The sequence below is a fragment of the Acartia tonsa genome, chromosome 6, assembly GCF_053477335.1.
Source record: "Acartia tonsa isolate MP-2025a chromosome 6, ASM5347733v1, whole genome shotgun sequence".
NCBI lineage: Eukaryota > Metazoa > Arthropoda > Copepoda > Calanoida > Acartiidae > Acartia > Acartia tonsa.
Genome location: NC_137265.1, coordinates 1015055 through 1029057, shown reverse-complemented (window position 1 = coordinate 1029057; position 14003 = coordinate 1015055). Strand labels below are relative to the sequence as shown.

General features: G+C 29.4%; 1 protein-coding gene across 1 annotated transcript in view; it reads right to left on the bottom strand.

Moving 5' to 3' along the window:
* The window catches only part of LOC145321539 (adhesion G protein-coupled receptor L2-like), a 56351-nt gene extending 44994 nt beyond the window's left edge, over nt 1-11357 (bottom strand). Inside the window, exons 1-7 of the mRNA XM_080162948.1 lie at nt 11313-11357; nt 10451-10537; nt 8989-9072; nt 5669-5731; nt 3360-3437; nt 1154-1201; nt 433-456 (exon numbers count right to left, since the gene is read on the bottom strand). Coding sequence (XP_080019074.1) covers nt 433-456; nt 1154-1201; nt 3360-3437; nt 5669-5731; nt 8989-9072; nt 10451-10537; nt 11313-11352 — 424 coding nt within the window. The 5' untranslated portion in view covers nt 11353-11357. The remainder of the gene's footprint in view (nt 1-432; nt 457-1153; nt 1202-3359; nt 3438-5668; nt 5732-8988; nt 9073-10450; nt 10538-11312) is intronic.
* Between the last annotated feature and the right edge of the window lie 2646 nt (nt 11358-14003).

Genomic DNA, 14003 nt, shown 5'->3' with positions numbered 1-14003 from the left:
TCATAATGTAGAAATTAAGATTTATTTAGAATTTTTCAAATTTTTTTTGCTACCCAACCGACTTTGACCGGACACCACGACCGACACAGACTAGATATCCTAATAAAAACAACTCTTGCCGACGTATAATTACTAAACTTAAAAAGTCATGAAGTTACAGCTCCCCATCTTACCTACAAAAAAAATGGAACACAGTAATAGTGTCTGACTGATTATGACGTAACAAAAAAAATTAGCCAATGAGAGGCCACCATAAATTTTACCATTGGTCAATAACAACCTCTCATTGGCTATTTTTTTTTTGTTACGTCATAATAAGTCAGACACTATTACTGTGTTAAAAAAAATGAGATTGAAAAAACTTTGAGCCTCTCCCCCCGATCTGTAAGGGTTAAAAGTATTATATAATCTAAATAGAATATGAAATGTTACCTTCTCCTTCACACACATTCTCCCCTAATGATATTCATAATTAGGTATGCAATATTCAAATTTATTCTTTTAAAGCATTTAATGTAACAATTCATTTATTGTATAAGTATAAATACTAAAGCTACTCTAAAACGTCTACCTAAAATAGTAGAATAATATGACTAAAACTAAGAAAAGCAGACAGATAACAATCTTTGGTCAAGCATTACCATAAACAATTTAAATACATTGATTTCATATTTATGTATCTGGCATGTTACTGGAAATTGTGAGAAATATATTATAATGTTTGATACTATTTTAATATTTACTTTCACCTGTTATAGACGAAAGAAAAATTGATGCTCCACTTACATGCACAACCACACACATATGCACAACCATACACACACGCACTAACACACACATATGCATGCACTAACACATACACACACTCTTTGACACTATAGTTTGTTAAATGCGTAAATTCACACACAGACAAATACTCTTAAGCAGGGCTTATAGTACTAGTCTAAATGAAACATAAACTTATATCTTTTCTTCGTTACATTTTACTGTTCTTTTTTTCATATTGTTGCTGTGCTACTAATGTATGAAGATAATTAACATTATATAATTTATGTAAGTAAAATAATAATTTGATTTTGTTCAATCTAGTAGGAAGTGATGTAATAAGAATTGTACAAAGTGGAAATGATTAGATTTAAAAACAATAACTTACATATTGTGACTCTACCAGCATTACAATACCACCAACCACGACAATTACCTAAATATGAATAGCAGGTTCTTAGCATTGGAACATAGAATAAATTTTCATCAATATTTTGCAGAATCCTATTAAAGAAAGTAATAAGGTTTTTTGTTTCTTTCTCTTCTAAAATCATTGTCTGAACCAATAGAGTTCTCGTTTTTAGGGAAGGTAAACAAGGTCCTGAGAAGGTTTATGCAAATCTATATTAATAATTTAGTCTTGTAATGGTTTCAAGCTCCCTTTTCCTGCACTTGGATACAGAGAGCACCCTAGATACTTGGTGCGCAGCCAATAGTTTCATATAAAAGAGACATGTCTGTATTATTGGTTATTTTACTAGCAAAAAATGAACTTTAAATTGTAATGTTTTATTAATCTATTGTTTTGTTTAAGTTTTAGCCAGAAATTTAATTTGAAAAAAGTGTATTGATATTTTAGAAGGCTTTGTATTGGCAAATTAAGAGATGGATATTCAGACAAATAAAAGCATTTATAACACATTTTAACTTATTACAAACCATAGAACAATGTATTTTACTTTATGATATACTAGTAAATTTGCCCTAGACACTGCATCTATAGGGGAAGGTGTGGGATAGGATTGTGTTTAAGTTAAAGAGTTAAGACATTAAAGGGCTAGGTGTCACTTGGGTACTAGACCTCTCTCCACGCACCTTGGAACATACATACAATACTTAACCCTTTACAGTTAGGCCCCTTGCCGCACCTTAATCGGTCGGGGGTGGGGGGGGGGGCGTTCAACGCCCTCCCCCTATTATCTCAGTTCCTTTTAGAGCTAGAGGGCTAAATTTTTTTTTGTGCAAGTCCCCTGTTTGATAATGAATTTCCGACCTTTTATAAGTCTAAGTCAATTTTCACTTCCTTCACCCTTTTATTTAACAACCAATGTTTTTAGGTCTTTTTTTAACTAAAAATTTCAAACTGCTGTAATTTTCTTATTTTTGAAGCTAGAAGAACAATTTTTTCTCAGAAAATGTTTATCTTTATGTAAATTTTACATTAGAAATATCAAAATATAAATTTCAGCGGCCGCAGCTGTACTTGGCAGCTGCCAACCCGCGCAGTCGTCGGTCGGCAGGAAAACGGTGGCGGATCTTTCTGAAATTTTAATACATTATGTAGACTTGTAAGAAAAGCTTAAGTTTAAAATTTGAAGTCTCTAAGTCAAAAATTGCGGCCACAGGAGCCTTTTAAAGATTTCTGGAGACCTGGAGGATCAGGACCTGCAGGATCATACCTGGAACCTGAAAGTGACTTGAACATCTGTATTTTATTTAAGGATGTACTACTAGAGGATATTTTAGTATTTTGGTATGATAAAATGCTTTGTTTTAGTCAAAAAAATATTTTTACCTGGATGACCTGTGCCCGCCAGGATGGAGATATTCAAAAAATTCCAACTCTCAGTTATGTGTGATACCCATACTTAAAAAGTCACGCAGTTTGGGCTCTTTATCTTTCACACACAGAAAATGAGATAGAAAAAACCGCCCCCCCCCCCTGACCGTTAAGGGTTAAGCATTGTGTTTCAGTTACTCTTACTCTTCTTTTAAAACATGGAGAATTTTTTTGATTGGGTTTTACCCCCTTTAAAGTTCAGACTACATACTTCTTCTTTGTATTATAGACAGATGTGCCCCCAGACTCAACAATATGCAAGAAAATTGCATAAATCCACCCTAAGATATACATACATGAGTTAAAAGCATAGATCATTAACAGATATTTATGCTATTCTTTGCTGGATACAAATACAGAAAAACATAAAATAAAAGCTTTGCTCACATCCTTTAGGAAATATACATTTACACATCGAAAAATTTCTATACAGCACAAGCAAAATAAAGAACATGTTAGGGTGATCTTTTGCTTTAGACAAAAATTATAGAGTAGCTTATCATCTAAAAAAGACGAATAATGTTTTCTTTATTTTTATAAAAGTTGTTTAGCCCTTAGCCACTATAAAAATGTGTTGGAGGGGAAATAATGCAACTTATTACTATACGAAGACATTAATAAAGCATTATTTTAGGGCAATTCCTGAGATCTTAAGCTCTATACAAATACTACTTTATATTTTAAGATGCTGCCTAACAACATGAAAAAAACCCAGAAAGTTAAAGTTTAAACTAATGAAACTAAATAAACTCACATGGAAGGGGAAAGTAATCAGACACTCCATCTGCAAATATTGTGCAGTTTGAATTCGTGGGTAATTCACAATTTCCATCTAAACACATGAATATATAATTTGACTGTATCTACTTCCTGAATTAAGAATAATTCAAAAAATAGAATATAGATAATGATATCCCAATTCATTTTATAAATAAGCAATGATGATAATATATCTAAAAGCTAAGCACAAAAAATCTGAAAATCAAACAATTTTGTATCAAATTTGTACCTAATGGTCATAGAAATCATCTTGCAAAATTTGATAATGTTGTCAAAAAAAATCAAAAAAGAGTTACCACACTTTCTGAATTGTAACTGTCATAAGAATCATCTTGCAAAGTTTTAATGAATAGGATAATTCTAACATGTTTATTTCAATAATTATAGCATACAGAAATATAGTCAAAATAATCCTAACATGTTTATTTTGATAACCATATTGTTAACCATACAAAAAATGTTGTCAAAAAAAGGTTAAAATCAGCATGATTCACCAACTTTCTGGTAACAATTGTAGTGTTGCTATGCTTTCTAATTTGTAACTAACTGTTATAGGAATCATTGTCAAGTTTGAAATTGATAGGAAAATTCTAACATGCCTAAATTTATGAAAAGTGCTAAAAGTTATAGATGGAACAACCCTAATTATAGAAAAGCTTTAAAATTAATATTTAATTAGTGATTAAATATTGAGCTCTATAAAAATTTGACTCTCAATGAATGCTAGTTATAAAATACTAAAATTTCTAAAATTGGTGATTTAGATGATAATTTATATACCTATTTAAGAAAATTTTAAAACATTTTATAGCAATGACAAAGTTAAAAATTATCAAGTTTTAATTGGACACACAGACTTTATGGTAACAATTATAGAGTTACTTCGCTTTCTTTATCATAATCTTTAAAAGGAATCATCATAAAATGTATAGCACAATTCGAAAATTCCAAAATCAACAATATGAGCTGCCAAATATTGACAGACAGATGGCCGGACAGACCCTGATTATACCCTGTAGAATGGTTTTGCTTTAAAAAATGGTATATTACAATATTAAACATCATTATCATTAAATATATGTTATGATGGTGTGATGATAAATATGTGCAGCATTCAAATACTTATAAATAATAAAAAACAAGGATGAAAACATTCATAAATGCAAAGCTCTGAAGAGCAAACAAACAAACACTAACACTTGTAGAGTGTAAGAATTAAAAAAGTAGAAAATGTATAGAAAATGTATAAATCTAAACAATATATCAAATAAATTAGTTGCAACACTGTGTAAATGTGGGATATTGTTTAAGGACATACTTACATTTTAGAACTAGATTAAAGATATGCTTTGCTTAAAATATTGTAATTATATGAATAGGATAATATATAACATAAAAAAAACTATTTCTAAAACTGTTAAAAAGCATAATATTTTAAATGGACTTTCTGGTAGTGATTATAGAGTTGCTAATATTCCATACTTGTACATAACTTTAATATCATGCACAGTTTAAAATTCTAATAAAAAGTAAATTCTAATATGGGTAAATCAACAAAAAGAGCTGGACAGACGGATGTACAGACCCACTGACCCTAATTATAGAAAAACTTTCCTTGAAATACATTTTAACAATGGTTTGCCTACTGAAATTAAAAAAAAAACTTAATTTGTCCTCCAATTTTTTACCTCAGTCATTTTGCGTTACAAAGGTAACAAGTTAATTTTAGATCTTTTTATTGTACTTGCAAATTGCAGCCTAATTTTCTAGCGATTTTTTTAGTGTAATCAATTGTATGTACTGTCTAACAAACTTTTAGGAAGGAGGTAAAAATTTAGCATTTTAAACAAGAAAAACAGAATAATAGTATTAAAAAAACTTTGTTTACTTTCTATAGAACTGGATAGGTTAGGTTAGAATACTAGTTCATGTTGTGCATATTTACCGAATAATAATATTATTCTTAAGTTCATGCTGTGCCATATGAATACAAAATGCAAGGTAACAATTCTATTGAAATTTGTTTTACTTTTGAAAGAATAAGTACAAAGTACAATCTAACATTTTATACACTACCCACTTTGAATTTTATCTAACATAATGCAAATTGATGCCAAATAAGAATTAAAAGATTAAATTTCAGGGACCTTGATAAGACATTTAATGAAAAATTAATATACACCCCTAATTATAATCAATTACAAAATTTCTAATAAGAAAATATGTTTAAATAAATTTAGGGTCCAATGTCCCATCCTTCCCTGGTGAAAGCAAATATTTTACCTGTTCTACAGATATCCCAGGGAATGTCAGCTAAATTCACACAACTTCCTTCTAGCCTTACATCTAATAATGAAAAAATTATATAAAATATTTGATGTTTCAAATGTAAATAATAACTGGGACATATAAAGCATTAAAAATGGTTTATATTTATTATTGTCTTCTGTTAGTATTTTTCAATGAAGATTTGGCTTAAATGTACTGAAATATAAATAAACTTGAGAATTAATTCAGACAAAGGCACAGTGTGCTTTTTCAAACATCTTTCAAATTATAGATGAATGGACATGCTCTAATTGTATAGTAACCTGTAACAAATATGTAGGGAGAGTTTGATATTTGTGTTAGTGAAAGATAAAGGTTACATTTCAATAAGATACTTATTTATTTTAAAGCAAAGCTTTCCTTTATTATTTTATTTAAGTAAGTCTGTTCTCAGGTCTATAACGATATAGTTCTCATTATCAATATTTATTATTTAAGATAATAGGATAAATATATAATTTAAAGAGATCACAAATTAGTTTTTTCAGAATTCATTTTTATTTACCTTTCCTTATATTTTAAGTAATTTTCGTAGAATAATTTCTTAAAAGCTCCAAGAAGTTAGAAAAAAATTTGATTAAAATGCAAAGTTCAATTCAACACGAAGTTAACGTTAAAATTTGAGCAAAAATTAAACTATAAGAAAATAAGCCATTTCTTCGCTTGCAGATAAAAACAAAAAAATCAATACTTAGGAAATAATTTTGTAATAAACCTCTATTAATATTTGACTTTCTTTAAAATGTAATGAAAAAGTTTGGTTTATATTATAAAATCATTAACCAAATTTCGGTATGTTTCAGTTGGTATAAAGACAATAGAAAAATGGTTTAAATCCCTAGAAAGAATGATATTTAAGAATTGAATTGTTTAAATAGAATAAACAAATAATATTTGCTGGACATAACCAGCAAAAAATTTAGCTGTCTATAATATATACATAAAAATATTCATTTTTATTTCTTTACAAATCTTCTCAAATATGTCGAGTTTTGTTAAATATCTCACATTATACGCACACACACACTATGTACATCACTCACACACACACACTCACTAAACTACCAAGGTAGGTAGAGTTAGGGAGAGAGCAATAGAGATAGAGATAGAGAGAGAGAGATAGAGAGAGAGGAGAGATGGAGAGATGGAGAGATAGATAGATAGATAGATAGTTTTGTTATATACCTCCCCTTATACTCACACACACACTACGTAAATTACACACACACACGACACACTCACTGAGCTACCAAGGTAGGTAAAGTTATGGAGAGAGCAATCAAGAGAGAGAGAGAGAGAGAGAGAGAGGAAATCCCGTGACAGTAAAATAGATTTTAAATTTCGAACCATTGGCTATTTTTATTTTTTTCATTTTTTATCATTAAAATTATTGTCATGTATGTTACTTTTAAATGACATTTTAAAAAAACACACAATGCTTTACCTATTATGAATGCAATTCTCTATAAAACACTGCCATTGTTCGTATTTAATGCATTTATTATTCAGTTTTGATAAAAATGATACGAACGATATTGAACTGTTCACAAAATTTGAAAATTCTTTTTCATCTAATTAGATATTTGTGATTTTTTTAAGGCAATATTTTTAAAGATTTATCTTCAATTGTCCGTTATCTACCTATATATATAACGTTATTTGCAAATTCACAGCCACTTTAAATATTTTGTAAGAACAGTAAAAAAATCATTATATTTAAAATTATGTACATACTTTTTGGGTATTTTTATAGAGTGTAGATTATTTATACAGAACTTATTATGCAATGTTTGAAATCAATAGGACTATACAAACAGGCTTAGGGTTACAGAATATTAGCTGTTTCACCCTCATTAAATGCTTCATAAGGGGGTTAAATAAGTTGTAGATAAAGTATATAAAAATAATGAAAAATAGGATTTAATGAAGATAAATTAAGCCCATTACATGAAACAAATCTACAAAAGTTTCACTTATTTAAGAGTTTGGGTATAGTTCCTGTTGTGGCAACGCCCCTTAAGGGGCAATTCTTTGTATTTTCACAGTAGCTTTTCTCCTATTTCTAGCTCCTACAGGGGGCTCTAACAATGCGGGGCCAATTGCCTAACCCAGCGAGGAAATCACCAAACACAATATAACCTAACCTAAAATAACCTATTAAAAGCCATTTTAAAAATATTACGAATCGCCCCTTAAGGGGCGTTGCCACAAAAGGAACTATTCCAAAGAGTTTAAATATAATTACAATATTAATTGTATTATAAGGACACATTCAACAAATAATCTCCGCCCTTCCCCCATATATACTATCTATCTAAGTCCCCCTCTCTCACACTCTTCACTAGGTATAAAATAGTACATTTTATCACATCTCTCTATCTATCTATTGTATAATCAACAAATTATGTCAGGATTATAAGATTAGATGAATAATCAAGACAGCTACCTGTCCAAAATAACAGAGACCCTTTCATCTGCAAGCAAATTTTTTGTTGAACTATTGTAGGGACCCTGCTGTGTTTATATTTCCGAAGCTGTAAACTGATTACAAAGTCCAAATACAAAATCGGGACAGTGTTTTATATATCTTATGTCCCCTCTATTCTTTTACTTTAATGCTTAATCTGTTAGTCATTAATTAACTTTTACTCATACTAACTGATGTTGCCAGATTTTATAAATATTAATTTAAGTGAAAATAAAAGTTTACATGAGAACCTTCCAGTTGAGAAGTCAATTACCCCTTCCCTCCCCACCAGAAAGAAAATTACCTTACTCCCCCTCCCCTGCCATATCCTGATTTAGAAACCCTTATTATAGATTTAGACTCCCTATTTTAATCTATTACAGTAGAAGGAGGGAAGGGTATAGTATATTATATAGAAGCGTTTCATAAGACAAAAATATTATCAAAAAATCCTCTAAATAAAGTTACTCTCTGACACAATTATCCCAAGTAAAATGCTATCAAATGGTGTTTTAGGGGAACATTAACCACCCTTATTTGTTTTTAATTAAAAAAATTGGGGGACATTTTTTGTTTGGGGGTGAGGCTGAGGGTATCCCATCCTCACAGAAAATATTTCAAAACCACCCCAGGAACAGTAAGTTCAATTCTATAAGAGTAGAACCCAATTAGTTGAGCAGTTACCAAGATCTTAAGCTTAAGACAAACAAACAGATGTTCAATCAGACATCATTCTACTTTGTTTTATAGATAAATATTAACAAAAACACATTTCTACTTAAAACTTGTTTAAATAAAGTATTGTTACATCTTTCTGTTCCAGCACTATTTGTTGTGCAGATGTCAGTCTGAAGTTTTCCATCCTCACACCACCAGAGTTTCTGACAATCACCTTTTAAATACAAATTATGAATTATTTAATAGTTAAAATTTAAAGATCATGAATGATTAAGACCTTGTCAAAATTTTGAGTAATTTCAGTAATTATTCAGGGATATTGAGGAATAGGACAAATAATATAAATTAAACCCCTATGATTAAAATAAACCAACCAATCAAAATTGAATTAAAAGTACAAAAGATTATTTGAACAAATGAATAAGAAAGCATTTTTACAAAACTATGTGGACCTCCCTGGAAGATATTAGAAGAATATTGTTAGGTTGATAAAATGTCAGCCATGACCACTGTTGAATTTTATAAAATTAATATAGTAAACAATGGAATTGGAAAAATAACTTGTCACTAATATGTTAGCCATGGCCATTTTACCATTTTAATTAAATTTATTGAATTTGCATCTTAACAAAAAATGAATCTTAATTTGACAGGGCACATCCTGAGTATATCCTGTTTGTATTGTTAGATCTTTCCTACTGCGGGACCATTATGGTTCTCCTTTACAATAAAGCTTTGTATTAGTCATTAAAAGTTTAATAATCATATATTCTAATATTCCCCCTAATTTTCCCTTAAGTGCTCATAGAGGCCTCTAGTGGGATGCCAAAAGAAATGTTATACAGGGTGTTTAAGAATAAACTGCATTTTCTGTTATTTAAAAATTGTTAAGTTTTTCTTATACAAATCATTTTAAATTTTCTTGGACCACATGGAGCATGTTTTGATACTATATACCTATATGATATCATAGTGGCTACTTTTTTAGAGATAATAAAAAATACCTTTAATATACATGTTGTACTTTACAGATAACTAGAGCCTAGTTCACAAAAGACATAGGTCAACCTCTGAAAATTTTGGGTCGACCTAAAGAAGCTTTAGGTTGACCAATTTTATAAAGGCATTTGCCAGTTGTACTTATTTAGGTTGACCTACAGAATAAATCGGTGGACCTCTAAAAGTTGTTTATGAACTGGGCATAGGACTTATCATTGTTTTTCAGTATTCCTTCTGATTGTGTCAGAAAAACGGAAAATGCAATTTTATTTAAAACCCTGTGCTTATACAGTGTGTACAAGACAAGTCTTTTATAGGTTTTTATTCTCATGAATACATTTTTTTATGAAAGTAATGTTTAATAATCAAAAATAGATGTAAAAAGTGTTTCATTGATCTAAAAGAAGCTTTACTGTAAGTAGGCAATATTAGTCTGTGATTAATAAGGTATTTAAGGTATAATAAGGAAGACAAGCAGTCACACACACAAACTAAGATCAAGACCTTCTGTCTCTGTTATATAATGATATATATTTTTCAATAAATCTAAGAAAATTAGTTTATAACTTTTAAAATTAATTTATATCTCTTACATGGCCATCTGTTGTAGATTGTATAAACTCCATTGTCTTCAACATCTTGGCAATAAGCATCACTTGGCTCATTACAGTACTCTGAACCTAAATTGTAAAAACCATGAAGATTTAAAGAGTTTATATTCTAAAGAGCATAATTGTATCTGTAATTGATTTAAATATCTTTCTGCAAGAACTTCCAATTAAGAAAAGAGGATTGCTATTCTTGCCCCCCTAAAAAACCTCTAAAACAAATAGTTCACAGCATTTAGTTTTTAACAATTCAGATATTTTTTTTTATATATGCTGAGTTTAACCACCACCCCCCATATTGTTTTACAAAGCCCGTTGTTTATGTAAATTTACTTCTCATATGCAATGGAAAATAAAAAAAAGCTGGTAAATTGATTTAAGAAATGGTCAAACTAAAAGTAGATACTTTTTCATATAACAAAAATTTAATTATTGATCAATCAAACTATTCATTTAAAATTTACTCTCTGAACTTTATGATGTTTTTTTTTATGTGAAATTTATCATATTATGGAATTATGCTGACTGAAAATTATTATTCTGCAACACAAACAATAGACCTAGATAATCTTATTTTCTATTCTGATCTTTTTTTTGCAAATATAAAATAGTTTCCAATTATGACAATGGAATAAACACTAATTGAAAATAATATTTTATAAAACACTCTATGAAAAAATCTTTAAAAATTAGAGAAAGAAACATTTCATAAAACATGAAAAATTTTATCTGATTTTTTTCATAACTAAAAATATTTAAAAGTTGGTAGTAGAGGTGTTGCCATTCCCCCCCCCCCCCCCCCTAGTCAAACCAAAGCCCTTGGGCTAATAAAGGTTAAGACTTTTACCTGTTACAAAACTAATTAACAGGAATAGTAGGAAAACCATCTTGAATGGCTAAATAACTACTAACTAGAATTTTCTTAAATATTTTTTTTATCTCTTGTGCATGCTGTTTGTTATAATAATTTTATAACTTATCAAGGACGATAAATTATGTTAAAGCACTTATGTAAACACTAATAATCTTAAAAGTAAATTTTAACAGTTATAAATCTCAACCATAATATTTAAAATTAGTAACTACTGTTGCTTCATAATAAAATATATTCCAAAGAAAAATCTTCATTATCAATGGCCTTTCTTAGTGAAGCAAATCTAGCTTAGTCACTTTAAACATAAACATAAAGATGAACCATTTAGTATTTTAAAGAAATAGGACAATAATAGATTATTAATATTAAAAATTAGTAACAAAAAAGATAAAATAAACTTTATCAAAAAGAAAAGGAACATCTAAAACATTAAGATGATGTTGGAGAAGTTGGGACAGATCTTAAATGTAAATAAAGCTTTGCTCTTAAGAATAATCATTGTTTAAACAAATCATTCAACAACATCTTTCCATAAGTTTAATTCCAAAAATTACAGACAAAGGGACAAAATAAAAAGAAAGTTTTTGGTCAGAGGATATAAGTTAAAACACCTATCTTCCAAAGCAGCCAAGTAAAACTCCATAAAAATTGAATTCTCTAAAATTGCATGTATATCACAAGCAACATATAAATAAATCTATTTTTGATGGTTATTTTGTATGGTAGGGCCCTGTAATCTGAAAGCCTATAAATATGTTTTTGAAAAACTTAAAATAAAAACTGGTTATTTTGTAAAACAGATTATTAGCATTAATAATAATTCTAGCCAACTATCATAAATAGCAGCCAAGAAAATCTTATTCTTATTTTTGATACACTTAGACATACAGATATTTATGTAATAGAGTAGCTTCATAGCCAGGTAGAATAGGTTAAATTAACGTAAGCATAAGATAAGAAAATTCTTGGAAACTAGAGTTATAAATTATCTTCATAAAATTTATCAGAGTATTTTTCATATTTTCATGTATATTGTAGCGCAGCTACTTCATAAATAGGGATTTACACACTTCTGGATAGTTTGAACCAAACAATCAAGATTCAAATGAGCTCACTAAAGTTTCCAAACCAACAAATGTGAGAGCAAGTTTATAAAATTTTGGGAACCATTGAAATTTAGTGTCCATTAGCTTTTTTTTATGTTTATAAGGATTTTATCAATGGTTTGTCAGGAGGGGGGGGGGGGGGGGTTAGAGGTTAGGAGGTGAACATCTAGAGGTTATATCCACCCCCAATCTGCACTTATCTGCTTTTAATCTTATGTGAGGATAAGCTATGCTTGGTTTGTATATTGTCATACTTGTTTAGATAATTTTTTAAGAGGGAAGCTTTTCTATAATCAGGGTTGGTCCGTCCGTTCGTTGGATAGCTTTATTTGTTAATTTAGGCATGTTAGAATTGTCCTATCAATTTCAAACATTGTTGGGTTCGATTTTAAAAGCATAGCAACTAATAATCATTACCAGAATGTCCGTACGTCCATTTTAGACATGTTGATTTTTTTACTTTTTTAACAACAAATTTTTATGTGATCTAATTATCCGTTTGATCTGATTTTTGGTATATTGATTCCTGGGACAACAAAGAACAATTTTATAAGCGAAGCAACTCTATAATCAAGTCCTAAAAATGTAAGTATGTCCATAAACATTATCCTGTATCAAGCAGTTTAGCAAAAAATTTACTTACACTTTTGCTTCAACACTTATACTTTTATATTCTGATTATTCAGTTCAGACACTATACAAGTGTTAATGTCCGTTTGTCCTACCGTTTCAGTGCTTTGCTTTTATGGATGTTGTCATCCTTGTTTTCATATATATACATACACAGTAATTAGAATGTTTTTTCCTCCACGCTAAATATGAAAGATAACAAGGACAATGACATACAATAGTAATCAATAAATTAAATATAAAATAGCCTGCAGGGATACCTAGAAACTAATATAACCTAACCAAACCTTAAATAATAAACAAACAAACAAAAACTACCCCACCCTCTTATTTTCAATTTTTTAAATTTAATTTAATGGGTTCACTGTTTAACAAGACACTTTGTGGGAAAGTGCTGAAACGGAAAACTGAAAGTTAAATGAAGAAACAAAACAAATTCCCAAAACTTGTAGAGTAGCTCAGCTGCTAAATATTTTCCTTTTTATCATATAAAATGAATGTACACTTTCAGTTTTATAATTTTTAATAAGTAAACAATTACATATTTCTTATCATTACATTCTAGAATTTTCCAGTGACGTCATCATGTCAAGCTAAGTCCTGTTTATTCTTACTTGCGGCAGCGCCCCTAGAGGCTTATAATGTAACTTGAGGGGGGGGGGGGATTGAAATGACCTATCCAATTTTTTATTTCAATTTTAAAAAGTAAAAGTAAAATTACAATATTTTTAAGGGGAATAATTCTTTTCTAGGGGTGTAACCCTCTCCAAAAATAGTCATAAATCTTCCCAGGACCAATGTGAAGCTAGATTTGAAGAAGAACATTACGGTTCAGCGGTTTTTTAAGATACTTTTGTACACACACACAGATCCTGTTACTTTATTATCAGGATATAAAAATAAAAGGATCTGTGTCTTTCTGTATGTT